General features: G+C 40.4%; 1 protein-coding gene across 7 annotated transcripts in view; it reads right to left on the minus strand.

The window, feature by feature from the left end:
- The window catches only part of ELF1 (E74 like ETS transcription factor 1), a 91251-nt gene that overhangs the window by 36024 nt on the left and 42206 nt on the right, over positions 1-13021 (minus strand). For 5 of the 7 annotated variants that reach the window (XM_075139208.1, XM_075139219.1, XM_075139215.1 and 2 more), the window contains exon 2: positions 3128-3437. In XM_075139208.1, coding sequence (XP_074995309.1) covers positions 3128-3199 — 72 coding nt within the window. In that variant the 5' untranslated portion in view covers positions 3200-3437. Of the gene's footprint in view, positions 1-3127; positions 3438-3824; positions 4370-7983; positions 8376-13021 lie in introns of those variants that run through there. The other 2 variants (XM_075139218.1, XM_075139202.1) reach the window with 2 other exon arrangements.

The following is a 13021-nucleotide window of genomic DNA, read 5'->3' on the forward strand; positions in this document are numbered from 1 at the left end:
ACCTCATTATGGATCTCACAATCATTTCCTTAAAGTCCTCATAAAACTGCAAGTGGATAAGGGGGGGACTTCCTGCAGGAGCTGGAAATAGCCAAAAAATGTAGACCTTGGCCTTGACCAGGTGACTTGATGTTTCAGAAAGCCCATGGCAACACCAGGGAACATGGAAGAGGAAACCAAGGCATGAGAAGATGGTGCAGAAATCATGGCCCAACCTAAGGGCTTGGACCCCTCTTCCTCAGACGAAGGGAAGAGAGAAACATCCCTCAGAGATACAGAAGGTGTCTTCAGGCACAGGTTACTACATGCGTCAGAGCCACTGGAGAGAGCACCTGTCGGCACAGAGCAGTCATGCTGCGGACCATGCTAGCAATTTAATGGTTGAGATGAGTCAGGATGTCCCTGGCACCATTTAAAACTTCCCAGTACGGATCCAGCCTCTGTGGCTGCTTTTACTCAGCTTTTAAAATTAAGAATGTCCTGATCAAATATCACGTTAACTGTAAGTTAACGAAGGACTAAATGAAAAGACATTGAGAGAAGAAGCTGCAGACATGAAGAAAAGCAGTTTTAGGTAGCGGCACTGACTCATCCAAACCTTGTAGGAGCTCCTGCCCAGTTTTACGTGCGCAGTCTCTCTCTCAAACGAAAAAAAAAAAGAAAAGGGGGAGGGGGGAGCAAACCCTCTATTTAACCAGGATCTCTGACATGTAGCAGCAGCCAGACAGGTTATCAGTAGCATTAGTGCAAGCCACTTGTTCCCTTCTCAAAATTACGAGGATATTTTCATCCTATTTCTTCCTCACCATACATGCACAATGCATGTATAAATGAACCCTCCAAGAAAAAAAAATTCTTTTTTTTCTAACCTGAAAAGGATAATGCTGATAAGAGAGCGCCTTTCCCGTTCACATGGGGCCACGTGGTCGAGTCCCTCCCATTGGCATCTGCCACTAGCTGAATGCTTACATTTGCAAATGGACTGTTCATAATTTACGGTTGTTTAACCAAGACTTAAAAAAAAAAATAATTTAAAAAATAGCCATGAATTATGACTTCCCTGAAACACTGAGCGTAGCTGCCAACTAGACCCTGAACCTCTCCCCACAGCTGTTCCATGTCCTGACAGCTCTTGGCACAACAGGGCTCCAGGCAAAGCTTTGACAAGAAGAAAAGTACCAAAGTTCTTGCAATGGCAGCTTTTGGGGGCACTGCAAAAATAATTTTCCAAAGATCAGTTAAATGACACCTGTGTATAAATATGTCACCTTTTGTATACTGACGAAGCTCAAAAAATGCTTTTGACCAACACCGAGCACTTCCAGAGCTAAAATTTTTGCAAAGTACACAAATTGTGTTATCCATCCCTAAATACAACTAATCTGTCCAGAATTTAAAAACTTCAGGAGTAGCAATAGCAACAGCTCCTATGTTGTAAGCAGCACATCAACCAGGTATAAGCAATAAGCAATCTTTTTGGGTTAATGTTGTACTATAAATCCTTGTCGGAGCTAAATCTTGCTCCAGCTTCCCAGATCTTTCCCTGTGCAGGACTCCTGTTCTACAAGTGAGTATGTAAGATCTACCTTCATGCACCTGGCTAGCTGGCTACCTGCATCGTCGTTATCTGAACTGAGGTAACTCAGTGATTTAAGAGGAGCTTGCATCCAACTGTTTGCAGCAATGGACCTTCTGCTATGCGCTCTCTCTCTTTGGCCTTTCGCAGCTTTGATTTCATCACCTTTAGGGTATGCTACAGGATGCCTTCTTTCCTTAAGCTTCATCTGGAGTAGGATGTATTGGGGTTATGAAATAAATGCCAAGATTGAGTTTGTTCTGGAGCTGGAGAAAGCTCTGTTTAGGGAGGCTAACTGCCCTGTTGAGTGCTCTTCAGTATTTTAAAAGTTTTTCAGGTGAGCATCTGAAGAAATTGCAAGAGGCAGAATGCATTGCTAAACAGAACAAAACCATGTTTGCTTGTACTACCCCTTCCAGAAACCACACTGAAGTAGCCCTCCCCATCTCAATTCTCCCCTCTCCCATTGGCTTGTAAAGTAAAGCCAGCAACGAACAACAAACAGAGGTAATAAATAAGGCTCGTTTTCAACTATGTTTGTGCAATTCCCATATCTAAATCCCCAGGCTACCACAAGCTCTGGAAAAATACAGGGAAGGAAGTTACATTACTAGTTCCACCCAAAACTGAGTTAGCAGTTTAGACAGACAACACTCAGTTCATTGAAATGATCGCATGACTCTGACAGCAGAAACAGGCCACTGACCCAGCCAGATATTAGGCCATACGGAAAACCCAGAGACAAGATTGTAAAGCCAGAAGTATTTTTGAAAGAGAGGAGGATAAATGCTTTTCACATTCACAAAAAGACGAACAGTTTGTCGTGGCATTGCTCAGCCTTTTAAGAACTGGCTTTCCACAGTACCCAGACATCTAATTTCTTGTTAATAAATACAAAACTGTACTATTAACCACCTCCTATAGAGGAGCTGCCTGATTTTTACAATAGGAATCCTTCACTGAAGCCTCAGGACTCACAGGATGTGGTTTAGATAATCAACACCTAACTGAGAGCCTCCTCCGGTAGAAACAGACATATTTTCCCTGCAGTGTGAAAGAAACCAATTTAAATTACTTTGAAGCTTATTTCTGAATAGGTGGCATACAGTAACACAATTTAGAAACCAATCTGTAAAAAGCAGTGAGTAGGTACCTACTGCTTCTTCTAGTCAACTGTAGTGGCACCGTTACTTTTATTCAGAATTAATTACTATAGGAAAGTTAGAACTACTGTTAAATATCAGATTTTGGGAAATTCTGTATCACAATGGATGGATTCTACAGGCACAAATCAGCCACACAGGAAAAACATTTTCGGAGGAGGATGTCTCTGCAATACTGCAGAAGTTACAACATTTCAACCAATTTCTGTTCTGCCAATGCAAGTTACAGGAAGCAACAGAAAGCTTTTGAAACAGCACAAAGATCTGCTGCAACAATAATGACCTCAATGTTTGCTTTTTTGTGTTCTACGCCACATTTTTTCCTCATGTTTTCATAATATTCCTAGCACCAACTTGTACGAATATGGTTTCTTACACCGTCCCATACCTGCTGCTCATCCTCCATGACGTTACTGGCAAATTCAAACACAAGCTCATTCTGCTGTACAACTGCTGCCATAATAACGCATTCCCAGGTCTCAGCTCCACATATGAAGAAAAATGTTCCCGAATGTGAAAGCACGGAGGGCGTCACCGAGGTCCAGCTGGGCAGAAAAGCAGGATCACAAAATGAATCAAGTATCAACGTTCGTATTTCTTAGATCATCGGTGTTCCCGGGTTCTTCTCTTCTCAAAGGGAAACAAACCAAGGGAAATCCTGTCCTGAGTTGTTCTTCCCACCTCGATAGCCTTTATCACTGTGGAGGGAAAAAATAAAACCGTTATAATTAAGAAATGATTGCTTTAGCTATGTGAAATAGTAGCAGTCACAATAAAGCTTGCTCTGAACTATAACTGTTCTATCTAACTCCAAGGAAGTCAGACATTTTTGTATTTTCAGAGGTATTACTTTTACTGATCAATACATGTGAATTTTCATTCCCTTAAAAATAAAACTGTTTCAGGAAGTAAGACACCAGTTTCAAAGTGTTTCATATTAAAAGCATGAGACTAAGAAAAAGTTACGAAGGTTAATAAAAAGAAAATCCATCTTTTCATTTGATTCATATATGCAGCTTTCACATTCATTAGTAACTCTCATCTTTAAGGTATATTCAAAGTAAAAATACAAAACCCAGACTGACCTACTCAGCTGTAGGATATCTCAAATATATCCCTTTCCTCTTCACGCACAGTTCAAATTTAGCAAAGTTGTTATTCTGCAAGTAAAATGCTCTAGATCTCGATTCCCACAGCGTCAAACAGATGAAACCAGTAAATAAATTCTTTGTACAATCCAGAGAGTGCCCGAGTTCCTACACGAAGCAGATCTTCAGCTTCTTGTTAAAAATGCACTGTAAACGTATCCTTATCTCTACCACAGGCTCGCAAGCAGCCGGAAGGAAACAGCACTGACCACGTCACGGCAAATTAGAACAGGCAAAAAAACTGCACAGTACAATAGCAAAGAAAAAAAAATATCCCAAACTACGGAATGTAAACAGCTTCAGTGGAGGGATGCATGCCTACAGCTCCCACATTTTCATTTACTCATCAGTGCCAAAGGTAAACATGGTTAACATGAGCTCACAAAGAGGTGTGCTGTATTGCTTCTGGGGAAAAAGGCGAGCACAAAACCTAATCTTTTTATACAACTAAAGTGACCAATATATTAATAAAAAAATCTACTGTTTCAAAAGAGTAGCAGAAACAGGTGTCTAAAATTAGGAACCTAAGGGAGTATGTTGTTGCCTAGGAATTTAAATCCCTATGTTTTTAAGGAAGCAAAATGTGTAGTGCCTAGTGTTTTGATCAAAATTCTTTAAACTTCCTTTGATTAAGGGCTGCTGTGACAGAAGAATAAGGGGCAGAGGTCTAACACTCATGCAGACTGAGACCCCCAGGAAAGCCTCTGGGCGACTTCAGTGCCATTGGCGAGGATTAACATCTGCCTTTGTACAGGAGATTTAACTTCACCTTGTTTTTGCAATAGGCTGAAACTCAAAAAAATGAAGGGCATCTTCCTCTCCCCAATGCCAAGCAATTTAATTAGGGAGGGTCATGTCACAGGCTCATACTCCCTCACTTTAGGAAATGTAACAGCTGTTTTTCCCATATAGATTGTGGTATTCCCAAATTCCTAAGCACTGATGGCAGAGCATTCAAGCATTTAAATCACTAGATCCTACCCTTCTAAGAAATCAGGAAACCCAAGATTATGCAAACAGGAGAACCTCCCCAACTTCCAAAGTGTGCTTTAATTAGCTGTTAAAGGGTTCATAAGAGTAGACACAACCCTAACTAGAGAACATTTGCATTAATGAGAGCTACATGCATGAACAGAGAAGGATGTGCTTTGGGAACCATGACTGTTCAACCTCAGCCCTTGCCATTTTGCAGGATGACTTGAATAGTTAACAAGGCCTTCTTCCCTAAATGTAATTATTTGGTCTTTTAGAAGATAAGAATGCCATTAAGAAGTTACACACACATGCCAGCACAGTGGGACTAAGACCAACTTGTCCCATCCCAGACTACTACCAGCCTGTATGCCAGCCTGAAAATAAAGTACATAGCCTATAAACTATATAATATATAGTTTAACATTTCCTACAGACAGTGACTGAAGTGAGCCAATCTATGTCAATATGGACATACCAGCCCTTTCAGAAGAGAGGACAGGTATGGAAATTTATTTAAGTACAACTTCTATTTTGGTTACTGTCTAGAAATAAGTAACCATCTCCAATAAGATGAAATAATAGTATTTTCAGTCACTCGCTCTGCTCAGTGAAGAGTAACTTCACTCCAAAAGATCACCGGGCAAAAACAAGAACCTCCTCAGCTTCCAAATGGAGACTTATTTTAAAACGGGGGTTAAGCTAATTGTCCAGGGAGAACCAGGGCCGGAATACAGCACGGGCTTATAATCATCTCCATTACACTAATTGAAGCCACATGTATGAACAAAGAGTACAAGTTCTTAAGGTCCAGTAACTTTCTAAGGTCAGTAACAATTAAGAGCGTCAATGTAAAACCAGGATAAATGAAGTGTTGGAGATGCAGGCTACCTAGCAAGCTCATGAAGTATAAGGAAAACTGGAGGTACAGCTACCGTAAGACAGATTTTAAAAGTTCCCTGCGTGCATTGGGAACTGGCATATTCTTCCATTAGTGCCAGGTCATTCATTATAATACAATACCAAGATGCACACTAAATGCATAAGATCCAAAAGCTGTGGCAGCAAACGTAATAAAAGCCATAAAGAAATATTTCCTTACTTTTAGTTTGAAAAAAACCAACAAAACCCTCAATGCAAAACTAATTATCATGATTTAATACCATTTACTGCAGCGTAAGGCATTTGATCCCAAAGGGATCCACACAAACACTATTTAGAACAGTCACACTTTATGGTAACATGAAGTTCCTAATCATCTGATACTGCTGCAGGAACAGATATTCAAAAGCTGTTTTACGAATTTTGCACCACGGTGATGCAGTGATGTAAGACCATATAGCAGACTGTTCTTTCCCCCCTACATCCCTTCCCCAAAACCACCAATGAATCTATAAATAAAGTCAAATGATACCTTCTTCTTACAAAAAAAGAAACATCTAACTACAACGACGAAAAGTCATGAAAGACGAAAAAGTCACTTTATGACGAAAGTCAAAGACGAGTGAACAGGCTTTAGTGAGCTTTTATATGTAACATTAAAAAGGTTAGGCACTCAAACTATTCTTATTTACAGGAAATTTTTCTTTACTTCTTTAGCCGTATGCAGTAATAGCAAATGATCTATTGGGCAATAACAGCATGGCAAAATAATGCACAAGTACTTTCCTTTAACCCGTATCACTTTCTCTGGCATATAGAAAACAAGAGCAGCATTTCACAGAAGCCAGCACAGTTCTAAACCAGCTATATTTTCCTCCACATCTATTTTTATAAACTGTGCTTTCATTATTCCAAGTATCACAGGATCCTGCTGTCTATAGGCTAACACAAACATGACTATTGTTTTTGCTATATAATGCCACTTATCTTCCTGCCTGATTTTACGTACATCTGTGAGTAGAAAAATAAGTTTTTTGCAAACAGCATGAAATGCGTAAATTGTATTCACATGCACAATAAGCTTGACTACATACAAATAGTCCTAGAAGAAAGGGAACCCAGTATATATTACCATAAAATTTACATCACATTTTCAGAACTACACAATAAGTAAGGTTTTGCTTTCATTCTTACTAATTGTTGTAGAAACATAGTATAAAAGGCAATATTAAGACACAGCAATATAAATAAATGTCTTCATTTTGCTTAATCCTTGAAACTGAACATACAAATAAATTATTTCAATCCCTCTGGAAATTCCCCTCCTCTACTGATTTCAACATCTAGAAACAACCTCCTCAATCAGTCTGTCAAAAAGCACATTCAGCCAATTTAACTCTTAGTACACTGCTGTTTTGGTATCCCAGAAGATACATGGTAGGACTCCTTCCAGCTAGACATCACAACTTTTTTCTCCACCACTCTTCACCATATATACCCTGCACTTAATCCTAGCCCTATTTAGCCAGTTCAACAAAGCTCATAAGAAATACCTCCAGAACCAACGTTTTTGGTCCCAATGCTGAAGTTGCAATACTGCAACTAGGCTCCAACTTGGAAGTAACAAATCCACAATTTCTCCTTCAACTCCTGACCATATGAGCCGGTATAGCCCATACTGACTTAGCATCCAAGCACTGTAATGCAGAACACTGAAATAACACAGCAGCACCACACTGGAGCAGGTGTAGCAGGAAAGTGCCAGGCACTAACCCAAAAATTTGCTGAAGAAGCTCAGTTATAAACTTGGAAGGCTCAGATCTTGGTACTGAGAGCACCCCAGCTGAGCTGAAAGATGCCTCCAGCAAGCTACTGGATCCGGTCCCATTTAGGGTTACTAAAGATGACTGTAATCATCCTGCACTGCCTTTTTTGTGCAATTAGTAAGATCATTCATACATTTAAAACTAAGAACCAGCTTAGCTGCTTTAAGATTCAAATGCAGATCTGAATCCTGTGTTACTGCTGAAACAGCTCCACTCATTTAGCACGGGGACAAACGACCTGCGACTGAAATTTCCCATTTATTTTCTAAGACAGTCTGCAGCAATTAGCTCTAGCCTAGAAGTGTCAAAGTTGTGATTTAACAGAAATGCAAAGCTGAACTCCCTTCTCAACACCATCTTGGATGCGGGAGGAAGAGAGGAGTGAATGAGAGGAAAGGGAAGAATAAAGACATCACCTGGAAATTTTGGACTGAAGTACTGAAAACCATCCCGGGTGAGGTCAGACAAACACATGGATGGTAACGGCACCGTTTCACTCAAGTTTTACCTCCTTTCTACCAGTGGAGGTTAAGGATGGATTCAAGCCAGAGCTAGTCCACCCGCTACAGAGTCACATCTTTTTAAGATACTGTGCAAGTAATATATCGCAGAGTCTGGTTTTCTTAAAATGGGGGGAAAAGCTGAATGATATCGCAGTTCTCATAATGCAGAAATCCCAAATCCATGATGATCTTTATGTATGGTCCACACTAAGCATAAACACTAACAATATAGTCTGCTGTGGCATTCTTCATAGATTGATTATTCCTATTCAGTAATATTAAGAAATTGCACAGAACAGGGGCTTTGAACCACGTCCTTAGATCCAGGGCACCTGTAGTCGACAAAATGACAAGCAAGAAGAACAAGTTAATATATGTTACCTGGCACAAGAAGTTTCTGAAGGCTCAGTATTTCAACTGCTCACACAAATTACAGGAGATGGGAAAACAACATGATAAGGGGGTACCACCAAGGAAGGAAAGAAACAACGTAAGGGACAGCCTGAAATCTTCTGAAAGCATCCACGCTGCCTAGGGGAAACTAGGCAAAAAGCAGCTGACATAATAAAAGTCAACAGAGTGACCTTTGCTGAGCTTTCATTAAGGACAAAGAAAGCATCAGTATCAATAAATTCCTGTTTTGCAGCCAGGCTGGAAACCAGCCTATGTCACCATGGGCTCTCAGTACATATACAGCAAGGAGGACAGAGAGTAAGAGGGTTCATCTGTTAAATATAAACAAGCATTTAAAAAAAAAAAAAAAAAAAAGGAATTGGCACACAATTCAGTCAGTACAAAAGAAGTGAAATGACCCCCCCTTCCCTAAATTGCACATAAAAGCACGTTTACCCCAAAGAGAGCAGAAAGCACAAACACAAGCAACAAGCTCTTCTTTGCCGTCACCAAAAAAATCACATTTTCATCCTTGCTTTTTTTTTAGGCAACTACCTCTTTTAGCCTGAATATTTAATATGAGGCAAGATTCCTTTCCAGACTATTAACAGTAACAGCTCCAGCACTGTTTACAAACTCCCCCAACCCTGAAAACCATCTTCTGCCTATCTCCCATGTTCCCTGATACTTTTTAAGTCCCTTTTATTTAGCACATTTATATAACACAGCTGTTGTACACAAACCCAGCAACCCAGCAGAGCGTGCTGGGAAATCTGAAGAAAATTACAGTGTGGTTGAGGCTTTTTTTCCTCTGTATTCTCTCCTGCCAGCATGTTGAATGCATAAAGGTAGCCCCAAATCAGTGTAGGTGTGTAGACGTAGAACACTCTTAAGTAATTGATTTATGCTGCAGCAGCAAAAGACCAGACTAACACCGAAAGGCCAGCCCTAAACAGCAAGCTAAAAGATACTGAGGAGAGGAAGGCTCTCCCCAACTCTACTACTGAAGCTCTTGAGCTCTGAATAAAGTATTTGAACATCTGTAAGATAAAGAGCAAGCCTCCCTAATCTGATCAGGCAAGAGAAAGGCCATGCTGGGCTTTAGTCACCTCTCCGCAAAGTGTTTGCTCTTGCAAAGTAGAGCCAACTCAACAGGAAAAATTAGCTGTAACTTGTCCTAAAGCAAGGGAGCCAAGGTACTCCAGGGGGAAGCAAGAGTCCAAATCTTCTCCCCCGCTTCCCCATTCCCCTGAGAAGAAAATAACTGAATCTTGCATTTCCATTGGTTGGGTGCGTGGTATAAGAAGAGGAGGTTAGGGAGATGGGACGTCACAACGTCAGCCTTCTCTTCCTCCCCAGATCGTGTCAGAGATTGGACCTCCTTCCCTCCCCGCCTGCCCCTGCCCCATGAAAACTGCTTAGTGGATTCAAACACCATTTTGCAGCTGCCCAAATTGCACTTTTTGGCACATTAGACACATAAAAGAGAAGATGAGAGCAAATTTTCAGAAGTGGTTATGTGACCTAGCAGCCTTGGCTATCTTTAGGGCTTTAAAATTTTTCAGATTGAATTTGGGTTACTAAAGCAGATAAGCTGCATTACTTCAACTACAGTTAGATGTAGCCACGTAATGCTGCTTCACTGCATAGCACCTACTCTACCTGCTTGCGCAGATGCATGCATACACATATCAGTTGCAGTTACATAAACACACTTTATCTCCACTTTTGTGTGTGTATGTGCACATAAACACACATACGTATACATATATATGAAATGTGTACCCTTCTACTGACTTGACTTTTTACCGTTGGTGTAGCTGTTTTGGCTACCGAAGAAGCAAAACCCCCACAACCTCCCACATCCCTATACAACAAGGGGATGCATATGCAGAAGTGCTCCTTCTCTGCTTCCAGTTCAGCCACCTCCACCCATTGCTGCTCATCACCACTTCAGTACTGCTGGGAGAATATTTAGCTTGATCTTCCCCTCATCCACTGAAGGCCAAACAAATGAGACTAACTGGATCCCCCCTAAAAAGGACAGTGTACCCCCTGGCCGTGCATAGGGAGCTCGCACAGTCTGCCAAGCCTGCGAGAACTCAGCAGTCGGTCTACCAGCCTGGGAACAGAGCAGCACTAACGTCTCGGTCTTGCAAAGATAACATCTGTGCGTAGCTACTGTCAAAAAGGGGAGAAGCGTATGTGCAAGTCAGGCCTTCACCACTTGAAAAACACTGGCCACAAGCACAGCATCACACTGAGCTTCCTGGTGACCGACAGTGTGACTGCCAGTCTTTCTAAGAACTTCTCCGTGATGGGCTATCCAAAGGTCTCTTATCCTAACAACCATCAGGTTTTGTTATGAGGAACATTTCGGAAAGCATCACCTTGTTTAGCAATATAATATGCATCCAAGGACCAGCTTAAAACAGTAACGTTCATAGCAAAGACATGCTTCTCTTCTTGCTACTGCATAATGGTACACGTGCATGCTAATCTCCAGTAAATGCAGAGGCTGGGGAGTGTGGTTTGCTGGTCCAAAACTCTTGGGAATCACTAACTTGGTCTGTCCTTTGATTCTGCCTTGTAGTTAATTCATCACTATTGGTAAAGAGAAGGAAAAAATGAGGTGCTCATATTTCCCAGTTGATAAAATGAGAACAAGGAGACATCCAATTAAGTCAAGAAGCAACTAGTTTTGAAAGGATGAAAGGAAAACAATTAAAAATGCATCAGCCTAGATGTACTTGCTCAAACTCCTTGCTACAGACATGACAGAAGTCAAAAGCTTAGGAAAATTGTAAAATATTTTAAAAACAGCTCGATGTAATTAGACCAAATCAGCCTCATTACATAAGGATTTCTTTTTAAACAGAATGGAAAAGACCCGTCATAATACAAGACAAACCTCCAGAATGCAGACTGCAACCACACATCTCTACAGGCAGGATTTTGCTGTAATTTTTTTCTTTGTAACTGCTCACTTCTGGACTCACATATTCTCCACCAGAAAAATAAGAATATATTAAACACTCCAAAACCAGAATAGATGGACTACAAGTTTGATATGACACTGCAAGTGTCCACATAGTCTAGCTCATCAAGAGGTAAGCGATACTAATTACGGAGAGAAAGGAAAACAAAAGATCTCTCATTACTTCCTCTCCTACAGCACTCAGTATACACTATTTTATCCAATAGTAAATTTGCAGAGACAGGATTGGTTTTATGTGTTGTCATAAGATAACCAAATTACCAGCATTAATAAATAACATTAGTATCAAAGATACCTTACTATTTTTTATACTGCACAAAATCTCAAAAAGCTGGTTAAAAAAGATATTGAGAAAAATGTAAATTGATAAAATCCCAAATCCGGTTCAGAAATTTCTGTAAACCAAATGCATTATTCCAGTGACACGGAATAAATGTTAAAAGGCATCCTCAAGCAGTTCCTGGCATTTAATAGCACCTTTTAAGGAGCATTAAGACCACAATCCTATAAGCAGCTATAACAAGAGAGCGGCAGGTAAGTCAAATCTCACTGATTTCAAAGGTAAAGGGTCTCAGTACAGAGACAGCTGAAGGGCTGAGCTGTAAGACAGCTAAAACAGGATATGAGGAAACTTGTAAAAGAGGGTGGAGGAGGGAAGAACTGCTTGACCCCGAGAGGTTTTGCTCTTTTGATTAACGTGTACACACAAGAGAATGAAGAGGTGGCAGTGGGAGGAAGAAAGATCAGGGGAAACAAAATATAATTGCTTTGGCTAGGTGCCAAACTTCACAAATTACCAGTTGCTAGTCTGTACCCAATACTGATATAAAACTGTCAACATTCTCTAAAAATTACTTTGCCCACAAATTAGTAACACAGTTGTTATTTTTAAATCACTTGCAGGTAAAAGTTAAGTTTACCAAAGAAAAATCTGCTGGCCGAAGATGTAGACTTCTTTTTTTTTTTTAAAAAAACTGGAATACAAATGCACACAAAATACATACATTAAAGGGGGAAACTGAAAAAAAGGCCAGCGGAGATCAGGTTCAAGTCAAAAGTTTCTTATTCCAGGCAACCTTTTCCAGCCAAGCCCCGGTAATTCTAGATCAGGGAGTTAAACTCCCACAGGACTTTTTCAGCATTCTGCAGAAGATGCTACAGGACCAAGCTTGGTAAAAATCCCAGTTACAACTTTTGCAACACAGATTTTTAGCGTTCTGTGGCTTTCCTTTTGCAATTAATTTATTTTTAAACTTTTCCAACTGGACTGTCAAGCACAATGAACAAAACATTTAAATAAGTTCAAAATTACCCTGTTGTAGCCATAGAAATACTGTGTGATTTGCATTTCTATCTTTGAGTATTTGAGCAGTTTCAGAAATCTGAATTTGATTTAACTGATGTGCACCAACTAGAAAGGGGCGCAAACTAATCCACACAGAACTTGCTGAAGCCTCCCCTTTCCCAAACACACACAGACACAGACTTCAAGCCTCAGTTTGGTACTTCACGCCTGTCGATGATGTGTATGTTCGAAGCCGCATTTGGCAACTCTGCCAG

The sequence above is a fragment of the Calonectris borealis genome, chromosome 1 (assembly GCF_964195595.1).
Source record: "Calonectris borealis chromosome 1, bCalBor7.hap1.2, whole genome shotgun sequence".
NCBI lineage: Eukaryota > Metazoa > Chordata > Aves > Procellariiformes > Procellariidae > Calonectris > Calonectris borealis.